The sequence below is a fragment of the Zalophus californianus genome, chromosome 7, assembly GCF_009762305.2.
Source record: "Zalophus californianus isolate mZalCal1 chromosome 7, mZalCal1.pri.v2, whole genome shotgun sequence".
In the NCBI taxonomy this organism is placed as follows: Eukaryota; Metazoa; Chordata; class Mammalia; order Carnivora; family Otariidae; genus Zalophus; species Zalophus californianus.
The window spans coordinates 106,573,760-106,599,033 of NC_045601.1; the positions used below are offsets into that span (position 1 = coordinate 106,573,760).

At 57.1% G+C, this 25,274-nt stretch overlaps 2 protein-coding genes across 9 annotated transcripts; both read right to left on the minus strand.

Moving 5' to 3' along the window:
* Window positions 1–268: 268 nt before the first annotated feature.
* On the minus strand, window positions 269–18,784 carry SLC29A1 (solute carrier family 29 member 1 (Augustine blood group)). Of its 8 annotated transcripts, none has more exons than XM_027602371.2 (14): window positions 15,001–15,019; window positions 13,028–13,137; window positions 11,766–11,848; window positions 9,715–9,796; window positions 9,405–9,607; window positions 9,175–9,314; window positions 8,738–8,872; window positions 8,537–8,634; window positions 8,306–8,384; window positions 7,732–7,829; window positions 7,411–7,519; window positions 7,079–7,164; window positions 6,487–6,686; window positions 269–1,647 (listed from the first exon to the last, which is right to left on the minus strand). In XM_027602371.2, the coding sequence occupies exons 1-14, from the start codon at window positions 15,002–15,004 to the stop codon at window positions 1,644–1,646; spliced, it is 1,431 nt and encodes a 476-aa protein (XP_027458172.1). In that variant the 5' UTR covers window positions 15,005–15,019; the 3' UTR covers window positions 269–1,643. The 8 variants fall into 8 exon arrangements, with proteins under 8 accessions (XP_027458172.1, XP_027458170.1, XP_027458174.1 ...); XM_027602369.2 differs by lacking the exons at window positions 269–1,647; window positions 15,001–15,019 and adding exons at window positions 5,409–6,123; window positions 18,636–18,784 and having other exon boundaries at window positions 11,766–11,924; XM_027602373.2 differs by lacking the exons at window positions 269–1,647; window positions 15,001–15,019 and adding exons at window positions 5,409–6,123; window positions 15,328–15,457 and having other exon boundaries at window positions 11,766–11,844.
* A 1,316-nt stretch (window positions 18,785–20,100) lies between these two features.
* On the minus strand, window positions 20,101–20,583 carry MYMX (myomixer, myoblast fusion factor). Its single transcript, XM_035728341.1, is given in 3 exon segments — window positions 20,101–20,391; window positions 20,394–20,483; window positions 20,485–20,583. Coding segments are annotated over 3 exon segments (480 nt in total).
* Window positions 20,584–25,274: the final 4,691 nt, after the last annotated feature.

The window sequence follows — 25,274 nt, forward strand, 5'->3', positions numbered from 1 at the left end:
TGATCCCAGAGTCTAGGGATTGAGCACTCTATCAGGCTCCCTGCTCAGTGGGGAGTCTGCTTCTCCCTCTGCCCCTCAGCCCACTTGTGCTCTCTCTCAAGCGCATGCGCTCTCTCTCTCAAATAAAGAAAACCTTTTTAAAAAAAAGTGTTCAAGGGGCGCCTGGGTGGCTCAGTCGTTAAGCGTCTGCCTTCGGCCCAGGTCATGATCGGGATCGAGCCCTGCATTGGGCTCCCTGCTCGGCGGGAAGCCTGCTTCTCCCTCTCCCACTCCCCCTGCTTGTGTTCCCTCTCTCGCTATGTCTCTGTCAAATACATAAATAAAATCTTTAAAAAAAAGTGTTCAACATTTCTAATTATTTTTATATTATCTCTTAATTATGTTACAGACATACAATGCAGTGTGTATAATACTGGCTTTTGTATTTGAGACTTCTTTTGTAATCTAGGACGTGGTTAATATGTGTAAAGCTTCCATGCATGCTTGAGAAAAATATGTATTATTTAGTTATTGGATAAAAGTCTAAATATATTAAATCCATTAAGTCATGCCAGTTAATTGTGTTGCTCAAAACAAATAAAAAAACACTTGGAGATTCCACAGGACATAGCTTGGAGAAGGCAGAAGCCGAAAGTGGGGAGATCACACAGGGGTAGGGAAGAGGCTCGGTGTTCACCTCTTCTGTGGTAGAATGATTGAATATGAGGGCTGAAGGCTGGGGAAGAAGGCCACTCTGCATTGGAGGGGGTCAAGAATCCGTTTTAGGCATGTTATGGGGCACCAAAGAATGTCCAGGAGACAGAGACTGATGGCTGAAGTCATGGGCAAGAACACCATTTCTCAGGGGAGTGTAGTGAAAAGACCACAGTTATGATCTAAGCCATTTGAAATTGTAACTAGGGTATCTTTGGTACCTACTCTATTAATACACATATGAGTGCGTCTTGACTCTCTGAGGCCATAGTATCAGTGACCTAAGGGGGGGGGTTGTGTGTGACTGAGCCCTGCCTGTCATTGTCAACTGAGCTCTAAATCGTCTGTTGTCCTCAGGCCATGATGCCCACCAGGTGTCTCTTTTTGTCTTGGGTGTTGTTCAGTATTCCCTGGTCCCTTTGACTAAGGTAAAACTTAACCCCAAATCAGTTCAGCCCAGAGTAAATTACAGGCAGGGGAAGGTGCAGGAGGGGTAGGTTCTACCACAAACAACCCTGACCTACTTAACTACTCTGCCTGCCACCTGACCCGCCCCAGGCACAAGTCACTGCCCAAAGTACAGTTCTCACCTGACTGGATTTCTGGACCCAGTGCCTGCCTGGCCCACCTGCGCCCAGATAAGGGACTGGTAAGGCTGTGGTAGTGCTACTAAGTGCTGAGGAACTCACAAACAGGAGGGACTAGGGTTAGACATCAGGAAGGACTTCGCTGCTTTCACCTAGAGAGGTTTACGTGGGAGTTCCAGATCCTGGGAGGCCGGGGTCCTTGGGTATGTGAAAGGAGAACTTTCTGGGATGTTTTGAAGGCTAGGAAGGAAGGTATCCCCGGCTTGCGTTATGGTGCCACGCTATCACAAGAGGCCTTGTATCTCCATCTCCTTCACTGTCTGGGAATTCTCCCCATCTCTCCGAGTCTGTGTGTCTCTCTGCTTATCTGATAGGTAGAGAGAGACAGGCAGAGACTTGTATTTACCCGGTGCTTTGCGGTTTACAAAATATTTTTCCATCCTTTAACCATTCCAGCTTCAGTTTCCCGGAGTACAACGGGCATAGCAATGGTCAGCACCTCATAGAGTTACAGGGAGACGGGAGGCCACAAGACACGGAAGACGGGGGCAGGGTGGTAGGTGAAAGAAAGAGTTGTTAATTCCCCTGCCTCGGTCCGAGTTGCACAGCCCAGAGAAAGGCAGTGCGCGTGTGCCTACCCTTACTTTACAGATGAGCGGCTCCGCGATGGAAAATGCCTCGTTCAAGGTCACCCAGGCTTAAGGGGCAGCGGAGCCGGCCTCAAGACGCCCAATCCGCTCTCCCACTCACCAAGAGTCAGGTGTGAACGGCCGCGCCGCCGCGCAGCCCGCGGGACGGTGACGTCACCTCCCCCCGCCGCCGCCGTGGGGCGGGGCTCAGCAGGCTCCCCCTCGTCTCGCCCCCCCGCGCCCAGCCCCGGTCCGGTTCGGCGGTTGTCCGCTGTCAATGGCTCATCTGGGACCCGCGGGGCGGTTGGCACTGGAAATGTCTGGTGTGGGGGAAAATGAGGTCTGGCTCTGGAAGGCTCCGGGGACGGAAGCTGGGGGAGAGGAGCAGCGAGCCGCTTAGAGCGGGAGCGCACCAGGCTGCGGCTCATCCTCATTGATTCTTGGTGCCACGTGTCTCTAGGGTAATCACTTCTTGCATCCAGGCTCTCCCACAGACTCCCTAAATCACCTTTGCAAGTCCATACATATAGATCACCCCTCCTGAAGAACAAGGATCTGGGCCCGGAGAATGTGACTTGCCTGGGGTCACACAGCTGGTATTTGGCAGGCCCAAGATGGAATGCTAGGCTCTGAAATGGAACCAACCCTATAGACAGGCCTGCGAGAGGCCCCCCCACTTTGTGGGGCCCTGCCGACTCATTTAGCAGTTGCCCTGCAGTCTGGGGCCAGAATGCCAACTGGCTCATTCACAGGGAGCACCAGGACTGCCAAGGATCTAGAGGGCTCTCAGTTGAGCACCTTCTCTTGGAAGGGGACGTGTACAGGAGCCAGGAGCCCAGCTAGGGCACTGCCACTTGATGGGTTGGGGAGGGGGGACACGGGTTGTGCTCATGTGAGGTGCCCATCTCCACACTCACCGCCAACTCGCCCTAGAAACCAGATGGGCCTCAGTGCCAGTTCTCCTGGCTGGCTGACGTCCCTCAGCCTGCCACCCTTCCAGTGTGTCAAGACTCGGGTTTCAGGCAGAACTCGCTAGCCAGAAAGCACGGCCATCTCTTTAAAGTGATTCTGCATTTCTCACTCATATCCATTTTGAATCCTTATCAGAGTTTAACATTCTGAGTATTTGTTTTCCCCATAACTGGAGTTTGCCCTTCAAGCCCCCCACCCATTATACTGCCCTCACCATGCTCCTTCCATATTCATTTCAGAGAAGATACAGCTATATTCCAGTTCCTCGGTCATCCCGGAGGCTTGACTTCTACCTTTTAAGGACTGATTTTACTGGGGCTCTTAGCTTTTCAAAAGTTTTGAGCCCCAACAATTCACCATATAAGATCAAACACAAGGGAAATGTGTTGCAGTGGCCACCACCCCAGGGAGGCCAGCAGCTAAATACACAGACTGATGCTTCAGGCAGAAATGTCACACGGAAGGAAGGTGACGACCAGCACAGGTCTTGGCAGAGTCCATGATACCCGTGATTCCCGCCTGATTCTCACGCTCAGCCCTTCCCCACCTTACAGGAAGGAAGTGCTTAGGGGCAAAGTGGAGGCCTGGCTCCTACGGTATGGTGTTGCCTTCAGAGCACCTGTTGTGGTCAGGAGCCATCACTGTGCTTGGGTCCAAGGCAGGAGACCTGGGAGCTACATTTTCTCGCCCCCACCTCTCCTGTCTTGAGGTCAAGACTTGAGGTCAGGAGAATAGAAACTGAGTGTGAGACTGCACACTCTTGGCATTTGCATTAGAAAACATTTTTGGAAAAAATATTCTAGTAATTTTCCTCCACATCTATTTGAGTACAGAAAGAAGGAAAGTGATGTGATTATCTGTTTTTCCATCCTTCAAATCATTGCTGGCATCCAGAGAAACCTACTTAACACCCATCTCCATCTCTTGAGCACAGGGAATGGAAATGAGTGGCACCACACAGCTGGAGTCAGGCATGTGGAGTGCTCGGGGAGGGACAATTTTGTGAGTACCTCTGGGAGCCAGGTAAAGCACCTGTAACTGAAAAAGTGAAAACATGAATAGAATGTAGACCCTATCTCAAAAAACATGAGTTCTGTCTGGTAGCCGGAGTATGGTCAAGGGCATGATAAAAGTTAGGTCACCAAGTTACAAAAGCTCTGAGGCACAGAAGGGGAAGGAATTGCATAAACTAGCTGTCATTGCTGGGAAATCAGGAAATGCTCAGCATACTCTGGAGAGAAACCAGCATATCACTTAGGTTTTTTGGATTATTCTGTGGCCATGTGGCACGGACTGAAGGACACCTGGGCTGGAGTCCTGAAAGAGCAGGCAGAAGGCCGTAGAGGGAACCCAGGGAAGAAAGACAGCATCCCTGAGGGGCTGCTTGTGCCAAGGAAGGAGCCCAATAGGACGCTCAGGTTGGGGTCCCATGGGAAGGTCAAGAGGGGCTGAGGGAGCGAAAACAAAAAGCACCGGTTAATTTCAGCCTCAGTGCCAAAGGGCACTGCAAAGGCTGAGGCATACTCAGGGAACCCTGCTTTTGAATCTGATAGGAAAGGAGTACCTTATTTTCCACCAGCCTCGGATATAAACCTTGGTTTGACGTGTACCCCTGGAGTCTCCAGTTCTCCATATAATGATATGCTTAACTGCCCCCTGAGAACTTCAGAGCTCATCAAACAGCCTTAAAAATGTGCTAAGAGCCCTTAATGAGGCCTGAAGCCTTCAATTAAACTGAGAAACAAAAGCCCTGACAGAGGTGCCAATTTGTAGCGTGTGTGTGTGTGTGTGTGTGTGTGTGTGTGTGTGTGTGTGTGTGTCTCTCTCTCTCTCTCTCTCTCTCTCTCTCTCTCTCTCTCTCGCCCAGCGGCCAGAACTCCCACTTCCAGTCAGGAAGAGCAAGAGCCATTTCTGTGAAGGGGATCCAGTGATACAGCTCCCTCCACGGAGCCACTCGTAGAGTCCCACAGACCCTTCCCTAGGAGAGTTGGAGAAGAAAAGGGGAGGGGGCCCCATTTCCATGCAAGGACACAGAGGCCCCATGTTCCCCAGGTGTCAGGGCAGAGTGCCAGGTAGGGGACATGGTGGGGCTGCAGCCTCTTCTTGCCTGGAGGTGTGGGAGTGCAGGGGAGGGGATGTTCGTGGTGGGGAGGAGTGGACCAGGGTCGCAGGTTTATTCCTGCGGCTGAGGGGTGAGGACAGGTGAGGCTTGCAGTGAAGACAAAAGAAAGACGGGGTACTGTCCCTACCCCCACTTCTGTGAAGGAAGGAATTGAGCAGCAAAGAAAAAATGGCCTTTTTCAGTCTCAGCCAGCAGTCTTGGCTCCAGACCTGTCCCTCCTCTGTGGCCCCAGCAGGGGGCACTGCAGCCCCACTGAGGCTAAGAGGACTAACTGCACACCCCCCACCCCGCCACTGGACACAGGCCCAGTGCTGGCCAGGGCTCAGCGGGGTCATGCTCAACCTCCCGATTCAGGCTGCCATCCTGCTGCCCTCTCTAGGAGCTGCGGCTGGAGGACACAGGGAGCCGTGGAGAAAAAAAAATTTTTTTTATTTTATCAGAGAGCCTCTGAAGGCACCTGGTTTCTGTTGAATATAAAAAAAGGCAGTAAAATGGCAACTGTACAAGGTGCATTATTGGTAGAAACAAGGCCGGGGGAGCAGGGGAGGGGCATGGAAATGGGGGGGGGGAGGAGGCACATGGGGAGAATATGGAAATATTATCGACGGGACCTTAGACAGACAGTCCTGGCCCCAAGCCGCTGCTGGTAAATATGCAGAACAGAGAGCCACACACGCACATATACCCTAAGCCCAGCAGTCTCTGCTGCCCTGCTCAAGCAGGGATCAGTCGGAGCCAAGCGTGTGTGGGGGCGGTGGCTGAAGGGGACTTGAGCAGATGCAGAGACTGCATGCCCTCCCTTGATTCTGACCCTCAGGCTCACAATGTCCCCACTATCCATCCGTAGACGCTCCCTCCTCAGGGCCTGGACACCCAGGCCCAGAACAGGCCGTGAGAAAGCAGAAGCTGGCGAAAAGAGAAAACCTCCAGATCACCCCTGCCCATCCCTGAAGGAGAAGAAAGGGCGCGGGAGCAGGTGGTCAGTGCAGCCCTTCTATCCGTCCACGGTTACACGACGGACCGGCACAGGAAGGAGAAGACAGCCCCCAGTGCCAGGCCCAGAGACAGAAAGAAGGCCATGATGGCTCCAGCTGTCTCTGCCTCAGCCGGCTTCACTTTCCTAAAGGCAGGAGGGCAAGGCTTCCTCAGAATGGCCCCTACCCCAGCCCCCAGCAGCTCTCCCCCCACAGAGCATCTGTGACGGCGAGACTTGCCTGGGCACAGAATTCTGCTGCTCCCCAGGCCCCTCCTACTTTCCCACCTCCAATCTGGCTTTTGCCTCGTGGGGGAATGCATAAGGGGGCTGTCTCCCACCTTCCCACATCTCCACCTGGGTACCCGGGGTGCCCCACTCTCCACCACGACCCCTTCACCTACATGCCCCTCCAGGATCAGGGAGTCTCCTGTTGCCCTCTCTCCCTCCACGAGCTGTCCACCGCTGGAGCTCTAGACCCCGCCTAATGCCACCAGGGGCCCCACTCACTTGGGCCCGAAGCACATGCAGAGACTGGCGAGGTAGCCGTTGGAGAAGGCGAAGGCAGCCATGAAGACGATGAACCAGGCGTCGTGCTCAAAGACCACAGCCAGGTGGCGGCGGGGCTGGACGTTACATAGCAACAGCAGGGGCACAAACAACATCCGGGCCAGCACCAGGCTTGGCAGCCAGTGGCTGTCCTTCCCAGGCTACGGAGGAACAGGTGGTGCCTCAGCCTGGGCTGGCCCCCAGCGCTCCACTTGGGGCCCCTCAGGATCTGCATTGGATCTGGTTACCCTTCGGGCATACTGATTGTGAGGGAACATGGTTGAGCCATCTTGAGTGCTGGAAACGTTCTCTATCTTGACCTGGCTGGTGATTATATAGGGGCGCGTGCGTGCGTGCGTATGTGTGCGTGTAGTCATTAAGCTGTATGCTTAAGACTTGTATGACTTAGTATACACAGATTATGTCTTGGTTTTTTTAAAAAAAAAAAAGCATGGTCCCATTATCACCATATTTTCTTGGTTCCCTTTCTGGGTCTCAGGCTGAACTCTGCCCTTGCTTGCCCAGGGGCTGGGCACCTCCTTCTTCCGCTTACCCATGTAAATACAGCTGTAAGGCTCCGGCCCAGCCAGTCGAAGACATTGAAAGTCAAGAAACAAGACACGGGAATGAAGTAGTCTCCTGGGAAAAAAAAGAGTAGAGTCGGGTTGGTTGTTAGGTCCAGAGAGACAGATTCAGCAACCCTAACCCTCACGGGGGCTCAGTTTCCCCAGCTGTAAAATGGAGAAGATGCTTCCAGGTCAGGGAAGGGCAAATGGGCCAGGAGTTTAGCTGGGGAGACGGAAGCACAGGCTCCCCCTGCGCCCCACTCCCAAACCTGCTCTAGCCCCGGTGTGCCCCTATCCTGGGAACCGACGGTGTCCTCACCCCAGGCACTGGTGCCCGCGATGCTGGACCGGACCTCAGCAGTCACGGCGGGAAACACCCCAATGGTGACCGTGAAGATGAAGCAGACAGAGAGAGCCGGGACTAAGATCTGGAGGAAAGGGACCCAGGCCCGTGTCTTCATGGTGGTTGTGCAACAAGGAGCCCAGAATCCCCACCCCCCCCCCAACACACACACACAGAATCCAGGGGCGTGGCCAGTCTCGGGTAGGGAGCGGATGGACAGTGCATGGGTCGGGAGGGGCAAAACTAAGAGAAAAAGAGGGTAAGGTGCCGAGGGCAGAACACCCGTGCCCCACATACGTTTCTGAGGATGGCTCGGATCGAGTGGCCTTTGTTGGTGGGCTGCGAGCTGGGGGCTGGAACTCTGGACTCCTCTTTGTTTGCTCCTGTCTCCTCTCCTGGGGTGGGGTGGGGGTGACAGGTTGTGGGAGCATCACGTTGTGGGGAGGATAGAACAAGAGATGACAGAAACATTCCCCCAAAGGGCCGGGGTTAGTTGGGGATGGAGACCCCTTCCCTGGGACACAGCCACACACCCCCCCCCCAACACCGAGCCCAGACCTCCCAGAGCTGTAAATCCCACGTCACAAGTCCCAGGGGTCCTGACCTCTCCCGGGAGCCTCAGGTCCTATTACAAGAATCTGAAGTGGCTTCCCGCTGCCCTCAGGCATTCGAGGGCGCCCAGCATCTCCCCCCACGTCACCTCTCCTGGCCTTCACTTCCTACTGCCCCCGGCTCATCCCAGCCCCAGTCCGTCTGGCTGCTGGCTTATAACCGCCAGCCAGTAGGGCACGCTCCCTCCTGCCCTCTGTACCCAGGCTGCCCCCTGCTGGGCGGGCCGCCCTCCGCCCCAGCGTCTGCAGGCTATTCTGACCTTTACTAATGAGGTCCAACTTGGTCTCCTGCTCCCCAGGCCCTTCAAGCTTGAACTGCTGGTAGTAGCGGTAGAACTCCTACCAAGTGGGGGACACCGGGGGGGTGGATTCAGAGGTGGAAGCTCCGGAACGCCCCCCTCCTACGCCGGGTTTGGGTCCCAGAACACCACTGGTCTGGAGCCCTGGACTCCCCACCCCCACCCCGAATCCGGCTTTCTCCATCTGCTTACCAGGCGGGGCAGGGCCAGGTAACAGACGATGGCTAAGACAATAACCCCGCAGGCGATGATAAAGTAGCCGAAGGCACTTTCTGACAGCTCTGAGCCACCTGTGTGGAGCACGTGAGTGATCAGAGACCGTCCCCACCCCTGCCCCTCCCCTCCCCCACCCCACCCCAGCAACCAGGCCGGCAGGCCGGCGGCCGTACTTACTGGCAATGGCACAGATCATGGCCACTGAGGCGAAGATACCTGCCAGGCCCTGGCCACTCATGATGGGGGCAGTGTAGCTGGTGGGCAGGAGGCCGGCCAGACCAAACAGGCTGCCTTGCAGGATGGCACCGAACGCTGGGGGCACGAGGTGGGCGTCAGCAGGGGAGAGAGAGCAGAGGGGAACTTTCTTCCACTGCAGGTGGCTGGGGGCCCATGGGAAAACGGGTCCCAGTGGGGTCGTGACACCAAATGGCCCTCTCTGCCCTGCTTCCAGCCCTGGTCCGTGCCTGCTCAGGCCTCTGGAGCCCGGACCGTCCACGGCATCCATTTCTTTCCTCCAGCGTGGGAGGAAAGGGCTCCGTTCCTGGCTGACTGTGGGTCTGAAGGAAGGGTGGGGGGATGTGGGAAGATCTCTGCCCCCTCCCAGCCCCACTTACAGTTGATGAGAACGATCTTGACCATGGTGATGACGAAGAAGGGTAGGGCAGCCAGCTGCACCTTCACCAGGACAGCAGTGATCAGGAACACCAACAGGATGGCTACCAGGCTGCCCAGGATCCGAACAGACTGGGGGATCCTGCCCAGAGGCCGGGGCGGTGAGGCTGGGGGCTCAGCCCAGGGAGAGCAAGAGGCAGTGAGGGGTCAGGCCAGGGGCCCAGGCGCTCACCTCTGATGCAGGAAAGAGTTAAGGCAGGTGAAGAACAGCAGGGGCAGCATGGCACATAACGTCATGACATTGTTGAAGACAGCGCTGAGCAAGTTCCGCTCTGGGGAGGGCACTGTGGGGGCGGCTGAGGGCTGGATGTCCTTGCTCAGCTCGGCAGTGACCAAGGACACATTCTGGGACTCGTCCAGGCGGTTTGTGAAATACTGTGGGGGTTGCAAGACAGAAGCCTTGAGACTTCTCTCCCAGCGCTCCTGAGGACACGGCAGCCAGGCCCTACATGCCCCCTGGAGCCCAGGTCCCCGAGTCTCACCCTAGTGGCTGTCATGAAAAAATTCCATGGGAGTAGCGTCCCCAGACCCAGCATGAAGAAGATAAGCCAGACGGCTTTGTACCTGAGAATGGGAGAGGAAAAAGGGGCCAAGTGATCCACCACCCCACCCTCCTTCCCAGATCAAACCTAAAAGCTCCTGCCTCCCCAACCTTCGGGCTCTCCAGCCGTTGCAGGACACAGGCATCTGTGTTTATGTCCATGTGCCTGAGACTTCCTACGGGTTTACATGGAAAGGGAAAGTGTCCTGGGATAGGGAAAAGGGCAGACAAGTCCACAGGGGGAGGAGGGCCAGGGAGGGACACAGGACTGAAAGGCATGGCCAACAGGACCTTGATTCTCAGCCCCGAAGACTCGGGGGTCCCTGCAGGCTTGGGAACCAGTGTGACCCATACATCCGGAGGTGGTTTTGGAAACCCTGCTAGGGGCTGGGGGTGGGCGGGTGAGCGAGAAAGCAAACAGAAAGTGTCTTCCACCCCCACCAGGCAGGCTGGAAGTGATTATGCTGTCTGGGCAGGCACTGTGTGGTTCCCCAAAGAGGACTCTGAGGTCAAGAAACTCCCAAACCACTCTGGACCTAGTGGGACAGGAAGGCGGGTGACTTGGGGTGGCTGGGAAGTGAGGGAGCTGTTTTTTTCCCCCCGGCCCAGACAAAACTAGCTTTGTAGGTCACACCACATAGGGGAGGCGAGGCGGTCACAGGCCATTGGACGTCATGTGGGCCGCAGAGAGTAAATGAGTGCCGCCCCATTCGGCTGGCCCGGGGCATTGCCCCCAAGCCCTACACCTCAGGACCTGTGTGCGATGGGCCAGCCTCCCCCAGGCAGCCCTGGGCCCTCCCAGCGTGGTCTCCAGATGTGTCTGCCATACCCATCCACAGCCGACGCCGGCTTTCTTCACTGAGTGACAGGGACAAAGCCCAAGGCAGGGAAAAAACAGGTCTGGCCAGAGCGCAGGGCCTGGCCTCACACAGGGAACGCCCAGGTGAATGCCCCGAGTGGAGAGGCCCGAGCCATTCAACTACAGCGCCCCCCCCCACCTCCGCACCTCATATCCTCATGACCTTGAAGAACACAGCTAAGGGCTTGATTCAGAGGCCCAGAATGAAGGGAGAAGCCCCTGGCCGAGGCTGCCCAGAACGGATGGTCAGAGCAGGGCTGGGGGAGGGGACCAAGGCACATGGAGATGGGAGAGGGGTTCCCAGAACTGCTACCAACGGGTGAGGCTCTGACAGGACAGGTGGCCTGGGAACAGAGGAGACAGGGAACGACCCAACCTGCGGTCTCCTTAAATTCCCTCCCATCCCAAATAAACCCCACCCCGATTTTACAGGTGGGAAACAGTCACAGAGAAAGAGGTCCCACAGCCAGAAGTGGCCTAGTTCCGCGGCCTTTTGGCACAAGAGGAAGACGGGATGCGCAGGGGCGAGGGGATGCAGTTGGGGGCCTGGGCTGAAGGGAGTTTTGGACCGCAGGCATGGCTTCATCAACTGTCTTGGGTCCCAGACTCCTTGGAGAGCTTCAACCAAGCTACAGCCTCTTCCTCAACAAAACACATACGTGTGATCGTGGTGGCAGGTCTAACTTAAAGGAGCTTATAGGCTCCGGGGGTGGGGAAGTGAGAGCGAGGTCAGCTCAAGGACCAGGGTGGGCCAGGGTCATCTCAGGCAGAGGCTCAAGGCCAGGTCTGAGGAAGAGGGCAGTTCTGCCAGATGTGTTCTGGAATGAGGGGTGCCGCCAAATATTTCCCCAGAGTGATGGGAGGAGAAGCTGGAAACTGCTAGCTGGCTGGAGAGCAACAGTGGAAACACTGAGAGGCCAGGGAGGGGCTGCCGCCACCCACCCACCCCGGCCCTCCCCACAGGCACCCCAGCTAAGGCGCACCCGGCCCCCACCCCTTGGGCAGACCTGACTCACAGCTACTTTGCCGGAAGGCCAGTCAGCAGTGGAAACCCCAAATTCCAAAGGACGTGGCACCCAGCCCCTTGGAGACCCACGTCCGCTCCCCTGGATGCCCAGCCCAGGTCCCCGTACCTGTCCTGAGGCTGGTGAGTGGTTGTCATGGTGACGGCGGTGTTGGTTTTGCCTGGCCGAGAGCTCCCTCCTTCTGGAGCTTGCTGGGGGCAGAAGCAGCGTGAGGCCACGTCTTGGCCCGGCTTCCCCATAGGCCTCTTTAGGCTCTTGTGGGGTAGGCTGTGGTGGGGAGAGCACACACAGCGGGCAAACTGAAGAGTCCAGAGGTACCCCCCCCCGGCCCCTGCCCTGCCCCTCGGGGCTGCTCAATCTGACCCCTGCGGCCAGCGCTGTCGGGGCCCCTGCCTGCTCAGGCACTACCTGGCTCCCAGCCTGGCCACCGCTATTTTTATCCGGCAGCCGAAGCAGTTTGTAAGCTGGGAAACGGGAGAGTGGCGAGCAGGAGACGAGGAGGAGGAAGTATAAGCGAGAGGGAGGGAAGGACTGGCAGAGAAGCAAGGGAACAGGATGACAGGGGCCAGGGACTGCAGCGATAACGAGGGGGGCAGGAGGGACAGGAGGGAGGAAACAGGAGTCAGAGCAAAGAGGGCGCGGGAGGGGAGAACGGAGGGCAGACAGCAAACATTCGCAGCTGCAGCGAGAAAGGACTGAAGCCAGAGATGCCTCCCCGCCCCCCGCCCCACGCCCAGGTCCCTCTCTGCAACTCTGACCTTCACACCCTCGGCGGGAGGGGCGGGGGGCCCTGCCCTCACGGCAAGAGTGGACTTTGGAGAGCCTGCCCCCTCCTGGAGGCCCCCCAGCCTCCAGCCTATCTGTGCTGGGGGCGCTTTAACCTTCCTCTGCAGTCACTGCCCAAGGGTTTCCTAGTCCTGGCCAGTTTTCTAGGAAAACGCTTCACCACGGATGTGGGGACACAGCCCTTCCCACAACCAAGCCTGCCCCTCCCCCATCCCCAGGCCTGGCCCCAGGGTCACCCCATCCCCCCTAGGTTCCTCTCTGACTCACTCCCAGGCCCCTGTCCTCTTCCCCTTTCTGAAAACGAACTTGGAAGGGAAGACTGGGGGAGCAGGGGCACAGGCCTGACCTAAAGCTCCTGGCCTCCCCCCCTCGGTACCCCCCCGCCGCTCCTGCTTCCCACTCGTGCAGGGGAGGCAGCCTGGCGCCAGATGAGACAGCCTTCCCTTTGGACAGCATGGAAAGCCAAGCAGGCGTGTGCTGGCGCATCCCCCACGTGCGGGCCTAGCTCTGGAGCCAGGTCTGCTGTTTGGGGTGAGGACTGGCTTCCCCACCCGCCTGGGCCTGGGCCCGGGGCCCACACTCACCGGATGCCCAGACTTGCCAGCAGAAGGGTCAGAGCAGAGGGGGCCTGGGCGGTCCTTGGGAGGTGGTCCTAGCTCAGGCTCCGGCAGCAGGCCTTGTCCATGGGCTCCCCCTGGGTAAGGGTCCAGAATTAATAAAGTGGCAGAGGCCGGATGGGGAGAGAACCCTGCAGGCCTTGCTGTGAGAGGGATCGGTCCCATTCTGAGAAGCCTCTTACACACAGGCACACACTCACCAGGAGATAAAAACTGCTCCCGTAGGTAGCCTGGAGATAAGCCACCCAGCAGTCTCAGTAGGGGCGCTGAAGGGGTGGGGCAACTCACAGGTACTGCCAGTGCTCCAGGTCCCAGCCTGAGCCCGGCAGACACATACCGCCAGGGACCCCCAACACCCTCAATGGGCTTCTCTATCCTTCCCCATAATTCATCTCAACCCCTCCCTGGGTGAACTCCAGACTCTCCAAAGGCGTTCCTCAGCCCCTCAGTCCCCCAGCCCACACGTGGGTTGTAGGCGGCTGTACGGCGGGGACAGGAGAAACACACCCACACCTCCAGATGGAGGCAGAGGGCTTCTTCCATTCATCTTTTCAACAAATACTGACTGAGGACCTCTGCATGCTAGCCAGGCACTGTTCTAGGCACTGGGGAATGGACAGAGTGGTGAACAACAGTTTTTATGTTTTCAAGAAGGATGGGGGCAAGAAGGCTCTACCCTGGGGGGTAGGCAGAGAAGGCTCAGGACTCAGATTTTCTATTAGGTAGCAGGGAGGGGATCTCCCAGCTTCACACCTCAGCACACCCCATGCTCCACCCCTCCCCGCCCCCACAGGCAAGATTCCTGGCAGTGAAAGAACTGGTATAGCTTCAACCCAGATGGGAGCTGGGGTGGAGAGAATAGAGTATCTCCCCTTCCTTAGTAAAATCTGCCTTAGGCTTGGGAAAGTATTCATTTCTGCCCTCTTCCCCAGCTACCCGCCCACGTTCTGTTCGCAGCTGTCCCCACCTCAGTCCTGGGCACAATGGAACTCCAGGGGAGCCTCTCCCCTCTGCCCACATCCCGACATTCAGCTGGCCAGCCCAGGTATTTTGTTCTTGCCTGCCTTTGCCCAGCAGCAACCAGGGATTTGATACCAGCTCAGAGCACCTGGTGTCCCTCCAGCCATGCCCTGGCCTGCCAGGATGGAACCCTGAAAGTAACCACCAGACTGAGCACCTCCCTGCCCCAAGCCCCCAGCACCTCTCACGCACCCCAGCTTCTAGACACACCTTTGCGGTAGCATCCAATTCTCTACTCCCTGGGGTTGAGTGTGGGGCCAGCCACTATGTGCAGATAGCTCCTCTTGCCCTCACAACCACCCATAAGCTAGTATTAATTTGTCTTCATTGAACAGATGGGGGAGGCTGAGGTTCAGAGAGGTTCAGTCACTTGTCTAAGGTCACAGAGCTAGTGAATGGGGTGCGCTGGAATTCCAACTCAATGTGCAACTTATTCTAGCCTTCTTCCGGGGTGGGGAGGTAGGCATAAAAGCTGCTTCTCAGCTAGCCCCGTATATTGGGAGATGAGGGGAAAAACAGGGTGGGGGCCGAGGTCATCTCAAGCCTGACAAGAGCTTCAGGTGTAAGGCAACCCCCTCCCCCCTCCAATAACACACACATCCTGGCACGGAGAGCTCAACAGGCAGAAAGACAAGTGGGAGGTTACCGAGAGGAATGGGCAAAGGGGCCGCACCAAGAAGGGTGAAGGGCAGGGCTGGGACCAGCCCTCCCACCACTGCTCTCCCCCACGAAGGAAACCAGGGGTTCTGAGTCAAGGGAAGGTCATCTCTGGGAGTAAATGAAGATGCGCCCAGGAAAGGGAGGCCAGGAACAGACAGCTCATTCACCTCCAAGCCGCGTGCCCGCATCCCCATTTCCCCCACCCGGCGCAGTTACCGGCGCGGCCCCTCTCCTGTACCGACAAGATTCATCGAGATTACCCATTTACTCGCCCGCCCCTTGCGGAGGTCAGCTCGGCGACGGCCGGTTTCAGGCCCAGGAGCCAGGCCGCCCACGCCCCGCTCGGGTCCCGATCTCCGCAGAGTCTCCACGCGCCCTGACCCTGGCGCGCCACGTGCAGCGCGGCTCCGCACGCTCGGCGCGGGGGAAGCGGGGGCCCCACGCGGCGTTGCCTCTGCGCGCCGCGTAGCTGCCAGGCCCGGCCTCCCTGCCCTCAGGGCGGCGGGGAGAGGCGCCTTCCGCGCCGGCCGTTCCCGGTCCCCCCTCCCCGACCCCCCGGCCCCCCGGCCCCCCGGCCCAGGCAGCACCTGCTAGGAAGGAGTCCTACCGCGCCGAGATCCACGCGCCCTCTCGGCAGCTTCCCGCGCCCGCCGGAGCACATTCAAACCCGCCCTCCGCTGGGCCCGCCCGGGCCCGCCCCGGCCCGCCCCGGCCCGCGGCCGCAGCCCGCTCCCCCCTACCACGGCGCGCGTCCGCTCCCCCCCCGCCCCGCCCCCTCTGCCGCGGCCCCGCCCCAGCTACTCCCCCCCCGCGCAGCTCCGGATGCGAGCCCACCCCCCCTTACCGAGCCGCCGCGCCCATGCCCCCTCCCCCGGGGCTGCCGGGCTCACACCTCGCGTTATTTCTTAAGACAGGACCTCTGGGCCGTGCCACGCCAAACCCCGCCGCGTTAACGAGCATCCGGGGCTGGAGGGGTATCATCCCTAGTCTGTTCCACCCCGATGGTCTAGAAACTCCTACTGTCCTTGCAGCCAACCCTCCGCCCAGAGCGGTGCGGACTCCCCTCCCAGATATTCCAGTATCACTCCCCCCAACCCCCTCCCACGCCACTTTCCCCAGTGTACACCTTTTCCCTTTCCAGCGTCCGCTCCCTTTTCAGGGCCACCTTCTGCCATTCGCACTTATCCTCTGCTCCCCCCAACCCCCATGCCCAGGGACCCCTCTGCATCGTCAGTATAATCAGTGACCTGATTTTCCCACCTCTAACACACACAGACCGGCATACCCACACGCAAACGCCACACCAACCTCAACTGGGATTTGGAGGGGGATGCGTGTCTTGGGGGGGTAGAGGCACAGGTCTGTAGGCCCCTCAAAATTCACTCTTTCTGGGCGCCTGGGTGGCTCAGTTGGTTAAGCGACTGCCTTCGGCTCGGGTCATGATCCTGGAGTCCCGGAATCGAGTCCCGCATCGGGCTGCCCGCTCGGCAGGGATTCTGCTTCTCCCTCTGACCCTCTTCCCTCTCGTGCTCTCTCTCTCTCTTTCTCTCTCAAATAAATAAATAAAATCTTTTTAAAAAAAAAAGATTCACTCTTTCTAAATCCAGAACTTTGGAAAAGCTGAGGAATAGCTGGAGATGGTAAGAAAAAAAGCCCCAAACAGCCTTACATCCTGAGTGAATCCCATTGTCCTCAGAGGCAGATGCCAAGCCTTGCTGAGTCCCACATCCGCCACTGGCAGAGGAGGAAGGGGGTGGGCATGCTGAGGAGTGGTCCGCCCTTCCTGCACCTCCAGGGGAGGGGGAATGATTCCCCTGCTTTTGGTTGGCCAGTACATTGGGGGGAGGGGAGAATCAGGGCCCCTATAGCAGTTCTCAGTGCTGGAGGATAATCTGTCCGCTGGCGAGGTGTAAAGACACAAAGTCCAACCCAGTGCCCACACCCCCCACACCCCAACTACCCAAGAAACCTGTCCCCTGGAGAAGCCATGGACACTAAACAACAATTAGCAGGGGGCCCCTTGGTGGCTCAGTCAGTAAGCGCCCGCCTTCAGTTCAGGTCATAATCCAGAGGTCCAAGCCCCACATGGGGCTCGCTGCTCAGCGGGGAGTCTGCTTCTCCATCTCCCTCTCTCTCAAATAAATAAATAAATGTATATATTAAAAAGAACAACAACCAATTAGCATTACTACCGTCAAAGGATGAGGCAGGGTCATACCCTCTTGCCAGGAAACAGACTGGGCCCTGAAGGGAGGTGTAGTTTTTCTACTTAGGATCAGTGGACTGTCCCCAAGCTACTCCAGAAGGGGTGTTCTCAGCCTTCCGGCGCTTCCCGCAGAGACATGACACACCATCACCCCCCAGCCTTAAGCAAACAGAGGGCAGGAAGAGGGGTAGGGTGGTATTTTTTTAGGCAATGCCCCACGACTTGAGGGCCGCTTCATGTCTGGGTCTACCCACCCCCATTCCCATCCTGTGTTTGTCCAGTCTCTCACTCTTCCTCTCCCAGCCCTCCTCTCCCCTCTTCCTTGGCCCCGGTCTCTCTCCCCACCTTCATTTCCCATCTTTGGGCCCGTGGGGGTGGCAGGACTTAGTGGTCAGACAGACCTGCCCGGCATGGCCAGGCTGGTGGCCAGTGGGTGCAGTTGTGTGCAGAGGGGGCTGGAAGGGGAAAGCAACCGAAGGGAAGTGGTGAGGGTCCCAGGCCAGACAGGGGAAAGGCTGGTTCCTCTCCCACCCCCCGCTGAGGCCTGGCCCTGCTCACTAGATGGCAACAGCCAGGACTCTTACTGCTGGAGAGAAGTCCATCTGGCAGTCACCCCGCCTGGGCCCCCAGCCAGCATCACGCCCCTTCGGAGCCTTTCCCTGACCAGAGATGGTTGCTGGGTGCCAGGGCCCCTCTGCTGGACAGCCTCAGGGCCTCATCTCACACCAGCCTGTGCCAGGAAGGTTTTCTGGGCAGGCCCAGCCAGTCCTGTCACCCTCTGCCCTGTCTTACGTCTTTCTCCTTCAGGTCCCTGGCACAGGAGTAGGGTGAAAAGGGCTGATCCCACCCCATCCCCCACTCTATTTGAGGCTGTCTCTTGCCCCAGACTCCCTCCTCCGTTGTTCTAGGCCCCAAGCCTGCCCCACCACCTCACACACCGGTCCCACTCTCCCCAGCCTGTGTCCATCTGTGATTTGCTGGAAGCGTGTTTGCTTGGCTTGGCTGTTGTCACCAGCACCTATCTCATGACTGTGCGCTCTCATTTTGTTTCCCGACTCTGTGTCTGTGGCCCTGTGGCCAGGCTGGGACTAGGGAGAGGCCAATGAGGCACGTACTTGCCCGAGGTGCAAATTTTATGGGGGTGCCAAAAAATTTAGAAATCAAGATAAATAATATTTTACTGAGATGTTTTTTTAAAAAATCAAAGTTAATGCAAGAAATGATATGATGAACAAAACATCCACATTTAAAATAAAGACAAGATCCAGCCCTCTCCGGGCCATACTCATCTCACTTCCCTCACTTTCCTAGTGGATGTGTACTTAAGGGTGAGAATGAGGGTCAGAGTTCAAGACTTGAAGTTCACTACCTCTGGGCTTGGTCTTCCCAGCCTTATTTCCCAGCACTCTGCCCCTACCCTTTGCCCTGGGCAGGTCTCTGACCTTGGGGGAATCTGGATATGGTTGGGGTGGCGCAGCGGGGGTGGAAGAGTGGGGCGGGGTGACCTTCAAAGTCCGAGAAAAGCATCCCCTCCGCCGGAAATCGCAGAGCCCGACCCCACGTACAGCCGCCCCCCCCCCAGCCCCACTAGGGCCCCAACTCCATCTCTCTCCGCCCGGCCCTGCGGGGCGCGTGGGAACCGCGCCGCCCCCGCCCCACCGCCCAGCGGCCCGCCTCAGCCCCGCGCACCGGCCGGATTTGGAAGAGGACGACGAAAATTCCCCTCTGCTTCCCCATCCTGGCCTCCTCATCTCGGGGCTGGGGCCATGGACGGAGCTCGCAGCCCGCGCCGGGTCTGACCGGTCTCCGCTGCCGGCGGGAGAGGGGCTGCAACTGGCCACACGCCGGCGCCCGGCCCGCGCTCGGCGACCTGCTCTGTCCCGCCCCGCGCCGCTCGGGAGCGAGGAGCGCTTTGGGAGGCCGGCGGCATGGGAGGCCGGGATCAGACGGAAGAAAAGGTGCCTGTGACCCTGGAGGGGAACGCGGTTAGGGGACCGCGAGCTGGAACTCCCTTCACTCCGCCCCTTCCCCCAGGTCGCCTTCCCGAGAGGGGTGAGCACGTGCACAGGCTTTGGAGGACGCCAGGAGGAAGCAGATGGTGTCGAGGGGTGGCCAGGCCGGGGTCCGGCGGAAAGCCCCGCGGGGCTGGGCTGGGGGCGCACAGCTCGGGCCTCACTTCTTCCCCCGGGGCCGAGCTTCGGAACGAAGGTGTGGGGCCCAGTGGGGGTCCGGGAAAGGGGCCCGCATCCCTCATGTCCCCCTTCTGAACCTACAGCGCAAGACTCCTGGAGCGAGGGAGGACTATTATTGGAACAATAAGCAAATTACCGGAGGCTGAATGCAAATGACTCTGACAGCTCTTATTTGACCTCTTAGGAGCTGCTCTTTGGGGAGGCGGAATAATGAGGTGAATGTCTCTGGTCACTCCCCCACCCGCACCCCGCCTAGATCTCTTCAGGGACACGGGGCCCCTCAGGGCAAGCATTTCTACACTGCTCCCCTGGGTTGGCTGCCCGCGGGTCCCTTAGCAAACAAATCACCCTCTTCCCACACCACTAGGTGAGAAGAGTCTCCAACCTGGCTCAAGGGACGTGACGTTTTTCTCCTTACCTTGAGCTGGCCCCCAGACCTCCAAATCGGACCCAAGACTGCTGGGTCACAGTGTGACCGTACTGACTGAAGTTACACAAGGGAAACAACCTCCAGGAGATGAGGACTGCGGGGACAATGGATAGGAAGCAAAAGGAACCCTTGAGTGGTTTCCCGACCCCCGCCCCCACCCCCCTGGCCACGTTAGGCTCTCTCCCCGCGTAGGAGCGTAGGAAGCTGCGTGGGTGACACGACTTTAAATGGCGTCCCAAGAACTCAAATCAACATATGTTTATTGAGCACCTGCAGCATGCTGGGCTTTGGGGCAAGACTGACTTCCCTAGGGAACCAAGGTCCTACTATTTTAAGGTAAATCCTGAGTCTGGAAGACAGACCGTCTGGGTTTAAAATCTCGCCTCTCCGGTAAATGTCAGTTATCCCTGGGTAAGCACTGTCCCTCACTGGACCTCATGTCACCGTTTGGGGGGTAGGGGAGGAGAGTCACTTTCCTCCCCTTCCCTGGAACCAGATGTGATTAGGAAAAAGGGGTCTTGGGAGGAGGAATTCAGGAGGGGTAATTGATCAGTTTTCTGCTCGATGCATGGAACATCCTTCCAGTCATTCCTGTTGGAGAGGGGAGGCGTTCCTGGTCAAACCCTTCTTGTGGCTCAGTCCCGCACCGTGTCTTTCGCACACTGGGTAGGCTGCGCTCAGTGATGATGCCAGACTGTCCTAGTCCCAGAAGAAAGGCTTTCGATGACACAGCCAATATCAGGGACCGCGGCCTCATTTGGGGGGGGGCTAGCCTCTCCCTCCTCTCCTGGCCAGCCGCTCTGGAGGCCCTCATCAGCGTCGGGGCGGGTGTCTCTGGCTGAGGACGAACAACACACAGCCCAGCAAAGCCTCTCGAACATCCTGTGAGCCTAGGCGGCGGGCCAGTCGGCGCATGCAGGGGCAGGAGGTGCCGGCGGGCCAGGCGGGCGGCAGGCAGAAGCAGGCGGCCCCAACCAGCGCTCGGCAGAAGTAACGGGAGCAGTGGGACGGGCATGGCTGGGTCCGTGACTGTGGAGGCAATCCAGGCTCTAGGCTTTGCCCCTTTCCTGCTCCATCCTCACCTGGCCAAAACTCGGGGTGGGCAGGCTTCCCCCCTCCACCTCAGTTTCTACCCTTATGCTCCCCCCACCACCTCAATCTATGGGTCATTTTTGCTTTCCAGAAGCCCTTTCTCTTGGCAAGGTAGCTGGGGCGGGGAGGGTTCTTACCATAGCTCAGATGAAGACACCAAGGCCAAAGTAAAGCTGGGGCTTGGACTTACAGTTTGCCCTTCCCAGCCTCCAGGGGCTTCCTACTGTTCCCTAGATCTCCCCTCCCCCCCCCACCTCACCCCCATTCACACCCTCAGGCTCCCTGGCCTTTCCCCCAACTCTTCTCAATCCAGCAGGAGTTCTTCCCCAGGCAATTCTAAGTTTTCTTCTGAGGCCCCTTGATCCACCCTGACCTGACACTTCCAACCCTCCCAATCCCCCACACCCACCGGTCAGCAGCAGCTCTCACCCAGTCAGAACTGTTGCTCAGAATGAATCTCTGGCTGGATTTGCCTGCAGGGGCACAGCCTCACTGGACACTACCCGGCCGCCCCACCAAGCTCAGCCCCACCCTAGGACAGCTTGCCTGGGTGGGGGGGAGCCATGAAGAGACAGCTGTGTTCTGGCACCTGGTATATTGAGGGGAGGAGGCTGCTGGGCTGGAAGAAGTGGAAGAACAGATGCAGGAATTCTTCCTGCTGGTTGTAGAACCCAGACTGCATTTTCTAATGGTGTGACCTCAGGCACATTGATTCCTCCGGTCTCCAGTCCCATCCTCTGTTAGCTCAGTAATTGGGAGTTAACTGGCAGGGGTAATGGGAATGGAACAGTGTGAGAGACCCACTTGCCCAAATCTCAGAAGCAGGAAGACTGTGCCTAGACACACCAGCAGAGAGTGACCCACACAGGGGAGAACGGGACATGGGCAAGCACTTGTGGGCTGTCTCCCGCGGGTTAGAGGAGCGGGGGTCACAGTCCATCAGGTAGCTGGGCCAAGTTGGACACAGTGGGGTGGCACTCCCACTCAGGACAGGAAGAGGGAGACCCACTTTAGGACCCTCGTTGCCCACTTTCCCCCCAAGATTAAGTGAAGTTCCATGAGATAGCCTGATACAGAGACAGCCTGGGTTTGTTTTGTTTTTAAATACCTCATCCTCCTACTTCCTAAAACGGGTCTACTTTTTGCCTTTCTGGACTCAGAAGAGATAATGGCCACTCTGCAGGAATGCCATTATTATAACCATTGTAAAGATGAGGAAACTGAGGTTCAGAGTGGTTAAGCAACTTACCCCAAATCATACAGCAGATAATGGCCTGATCTCCCCCAGACCTGCCCCTCCCTCAGGCCTTCCCACCTCTGTAAGTGGCAAACTGCCACTTTCTAGTTCCTCTGGCCAAAATCTTGACGTTATCTTGAACTTCTCTCTTCCCATCACAGTTCAGTACCCGTATTAGTAAATCCTGGTAGCTCTACTTTCAAAATATTCAGAATCTCACCACCTCACTGATGTCGTCATGACGACCCTTTGTCTGAGCATTCATTATTTCTCACCTGAATTATTGTAGTAGCCTGCTAACTGGGTGTTCCTGTTTCTCTTTTCCATACAGAGACCAGACTGATCTTTATAAAAACAGGAATTAGATCCTGTCTTCTTTCTGCACAAACTGTCCCAGGGGCTCCCACCTCACTCAGAGTTAAAGCCAAAGGCTTTCATTGTGACCTACAAGGCCTTGGGTGGTCTGACCTCCCCTAGCTTTCTGACCTCAACTTCTATCCTTGTCTCTGTCATTCTGCCTCCAGCCACACTGGCTTCCTTGCTTTTCCTTAACTGTGCCAGATGTGTTTTCTGCCTCAGGGCCTTTGCACAACGGTTTTGCTCCTTTGCATAAGGCTCTTTCTCCAGGTATCCATCTCATTCTATCTCTCACCTCCAAGTCTTTGCCCATATGCTACCTATCCATTCTATTTATTTATTTATTTATTTATTTATTTATTTATTTTTAAAGATTTTATTTATTTGTCAGAGAGAGAGAGAGAGAGCACAAGCAGGGGGCAGTGGGAGAGGGAGAAGCAGGCTCCCCGCTGAGCAGGGAGCCCGATGTGGGACTCGATGCCAGGACCCTGCGATCATGACCTGAGCCGAAGGTAGACTCTTAACGACTGAGCCACCCAGGCGCCCCTATCCATTCTATTTAAAAGTACACTCCTCCACTCCATCCCCTCTGTCTCCTCTCTATCCAAACCTCTGTTTTACTTATCTCCACAGCAAATCATTATCCGTAATGCTATATATTTTGTTTTAGTTCCTTATCTTGTTGATTATCTGCCTCCCCCACAAGAATGTAGGGACTTACGTCTCTTTTATCTGCTGTTGTGTCCTCAGCGCTTGTCAATAAACAATGTAAGAATAAATCAGTAGAGGGGCGCCTGGGTGGCTCAGTCGTTAAGCGTCTGCCTTCGGCTCAGGTCATGATCCCGGGGTCCTGGGATCTAGCCCCGCATCGGGCTCCCTGCTCGGCAGGAGGCCTGCTTCCCCCTCTCCTGCTCCCACTGCTTGTGTTCCTGCTCTCGCTGTGTGTGTGTGTGTGTCTCTCTCTGTCAATTAAATAAATAAATTAATTAAAAAAAAAGAATAAATCAGTAGAGGGGACACCTGGGTGGCTCAGTCAGTATCAGTGTCTGCCTTTGGCTCAGGTCATGATCCCAGGGTCTGGCATCCAGCCCCCCCATCTGGCTCCCTGCTCAGTGGGGAGCCTGCTTCTCCCTCTGCCTGCCGCTCCCCCTGCTTGTGTGCTTTTTCTCTCCCTCTCTCTGACAAATAAATAAATAAATAAAATCTTAAAAAAAAATAAAAAGACTAAATCACTAGAGGTTCTGTGATGGGACCCAAACTCAGGCGGCTTGTCCAGAGCCTGTGCTGCAGAGCCACAGAGCTCCGTTGATCTGAATACACTCCTAGGATGTGAGAACCCCACTTGCTGAGAGCGCCTTTTGGAGAGGGGGAACCAACCTCACGAACCCAAGGGAAGAAGAAGTCAGACCCCGATGGTTCCCGCTGGGACCCTCTGAAGTGTGTAATTTTGAGGGAACCATGGAAGTCCCAACCAAGCACTGGCCCACATAAGCCACTGCTGTGACCTCAAGTCACCCCCCAACCTCAGTTTCCCCGGCTGTGAGGTCCTTGGACCCTGGACCTGGAGCCAGAGGCCTGCCCCACCCCCCATCCCCTCACCCCCACCCCAGCAGTGAGGGGATCCAGGGCCTGGACCAGTGAGGCAAGTAACAGAAACAGGATGTTGTCTCTGGTAAACAATGGAGAACGGGGTGGGGGGGTGGGGGGGGTGAGGAGTGCTGCGTTGGGGGTGGGGGGGGGAGTAGCTGCCACAACCTGGGGCTAGTCATAGCTTTCTTTCTACCCCCGCAACCCCCCCCCCCCCCCCCCCCCCCCCCCCCCCGGGATTAACTCCCCTGTCCACCTCCTCCCCACCCTCAACTGGATTAATCCTTCCCCACACCCATCAGCCTGCCCCAGACATTTTCTCCAAGGTAGAAAACCAAGGGCTCTGCTAAGGATTTCCTCAGCCTTTCCTGGAAAGATAATCATTCTCTCTGGCAAGAGAGCTACCACACAGCAATTCCTTCTAGTTCCTGATTTAGCCTGTGTAATGGATCCTGCCTGTACCACCCTGACCTCTACCCCCCACCCCCCGCTGCTGGGGAGAGGCCAGCAACTTTGAGGAAATTGGCCAAACCTCCTGTTCTTTAAAATCAATTAAAGAAAAAAAAAGGGATCTGACTGCCAACTTGTGAAGTTGAGGCCTGTGAACAGGACAGTAAGTCACCCCTGCAATCCTCCTCCCTGCTCCTCTTCCCAGACCCTCAGGGCCATCCAGGAGCATCTGGAGAGCCCTCCTGCCCCCCAGTTAGGCTTCCATTAATTGGGCCATTCATGTCAACAACAAGCACTGGAGTGCAAGCAAGTGTGTGCCAGGCCTGTGCAAGGCACGGAGGAACAGATAAACTGAGAGTCAGCAGATAGGGTGCCAGACAGGCAGCTGGGGAGACCAGGCCTGGGGGTGAGAGTTGCAGTATAGCTAATGGTTTTGTTGTGGGCTTTTTTTTTTTTCCCCAAGCAATATCTACACCCAATGTGGGACTTGAACTCACAGCCCAAAGATTAAGTCGTGCTCCACCCACTGAGACAGCCAGGCTCTCCATATAGCTAATGGGTTCTTGCGGACCCTGGAGCACTGGGCCTCCTGCTTCTCCCACCCCTTTCTGCTTGTCCCCATCCAGGGGTCCACAGCACTCGACTGCCTGTCCTCCTCGGCCACGAGGTGAAGAATGGGTTCACAGGCTGGCTTTGGGACCCTCTGTCAGGGCTCTAGGGATGCCGTGAGCAGATGGAGTTTTTTAAAGATTTTATTTATTTAAGAGAGAGAGCATGAGCTGGGGGGAAGGGGCAGAGGGAGAGGGAGAAGCAGACTCCCCGCTGAGCAGGGAGCCCGGCAGGACATGATGCAACGCAGGACTCCATCCCAGGACCCTGGGACCACGACCGGAGCCAAAGGCAGGTGTTTAACTGACTGAGCCCCCCCAGGCGCCCCATGAGCAGACTGTTCACTGCACAAGTGGGGATAGGAATAACACCTT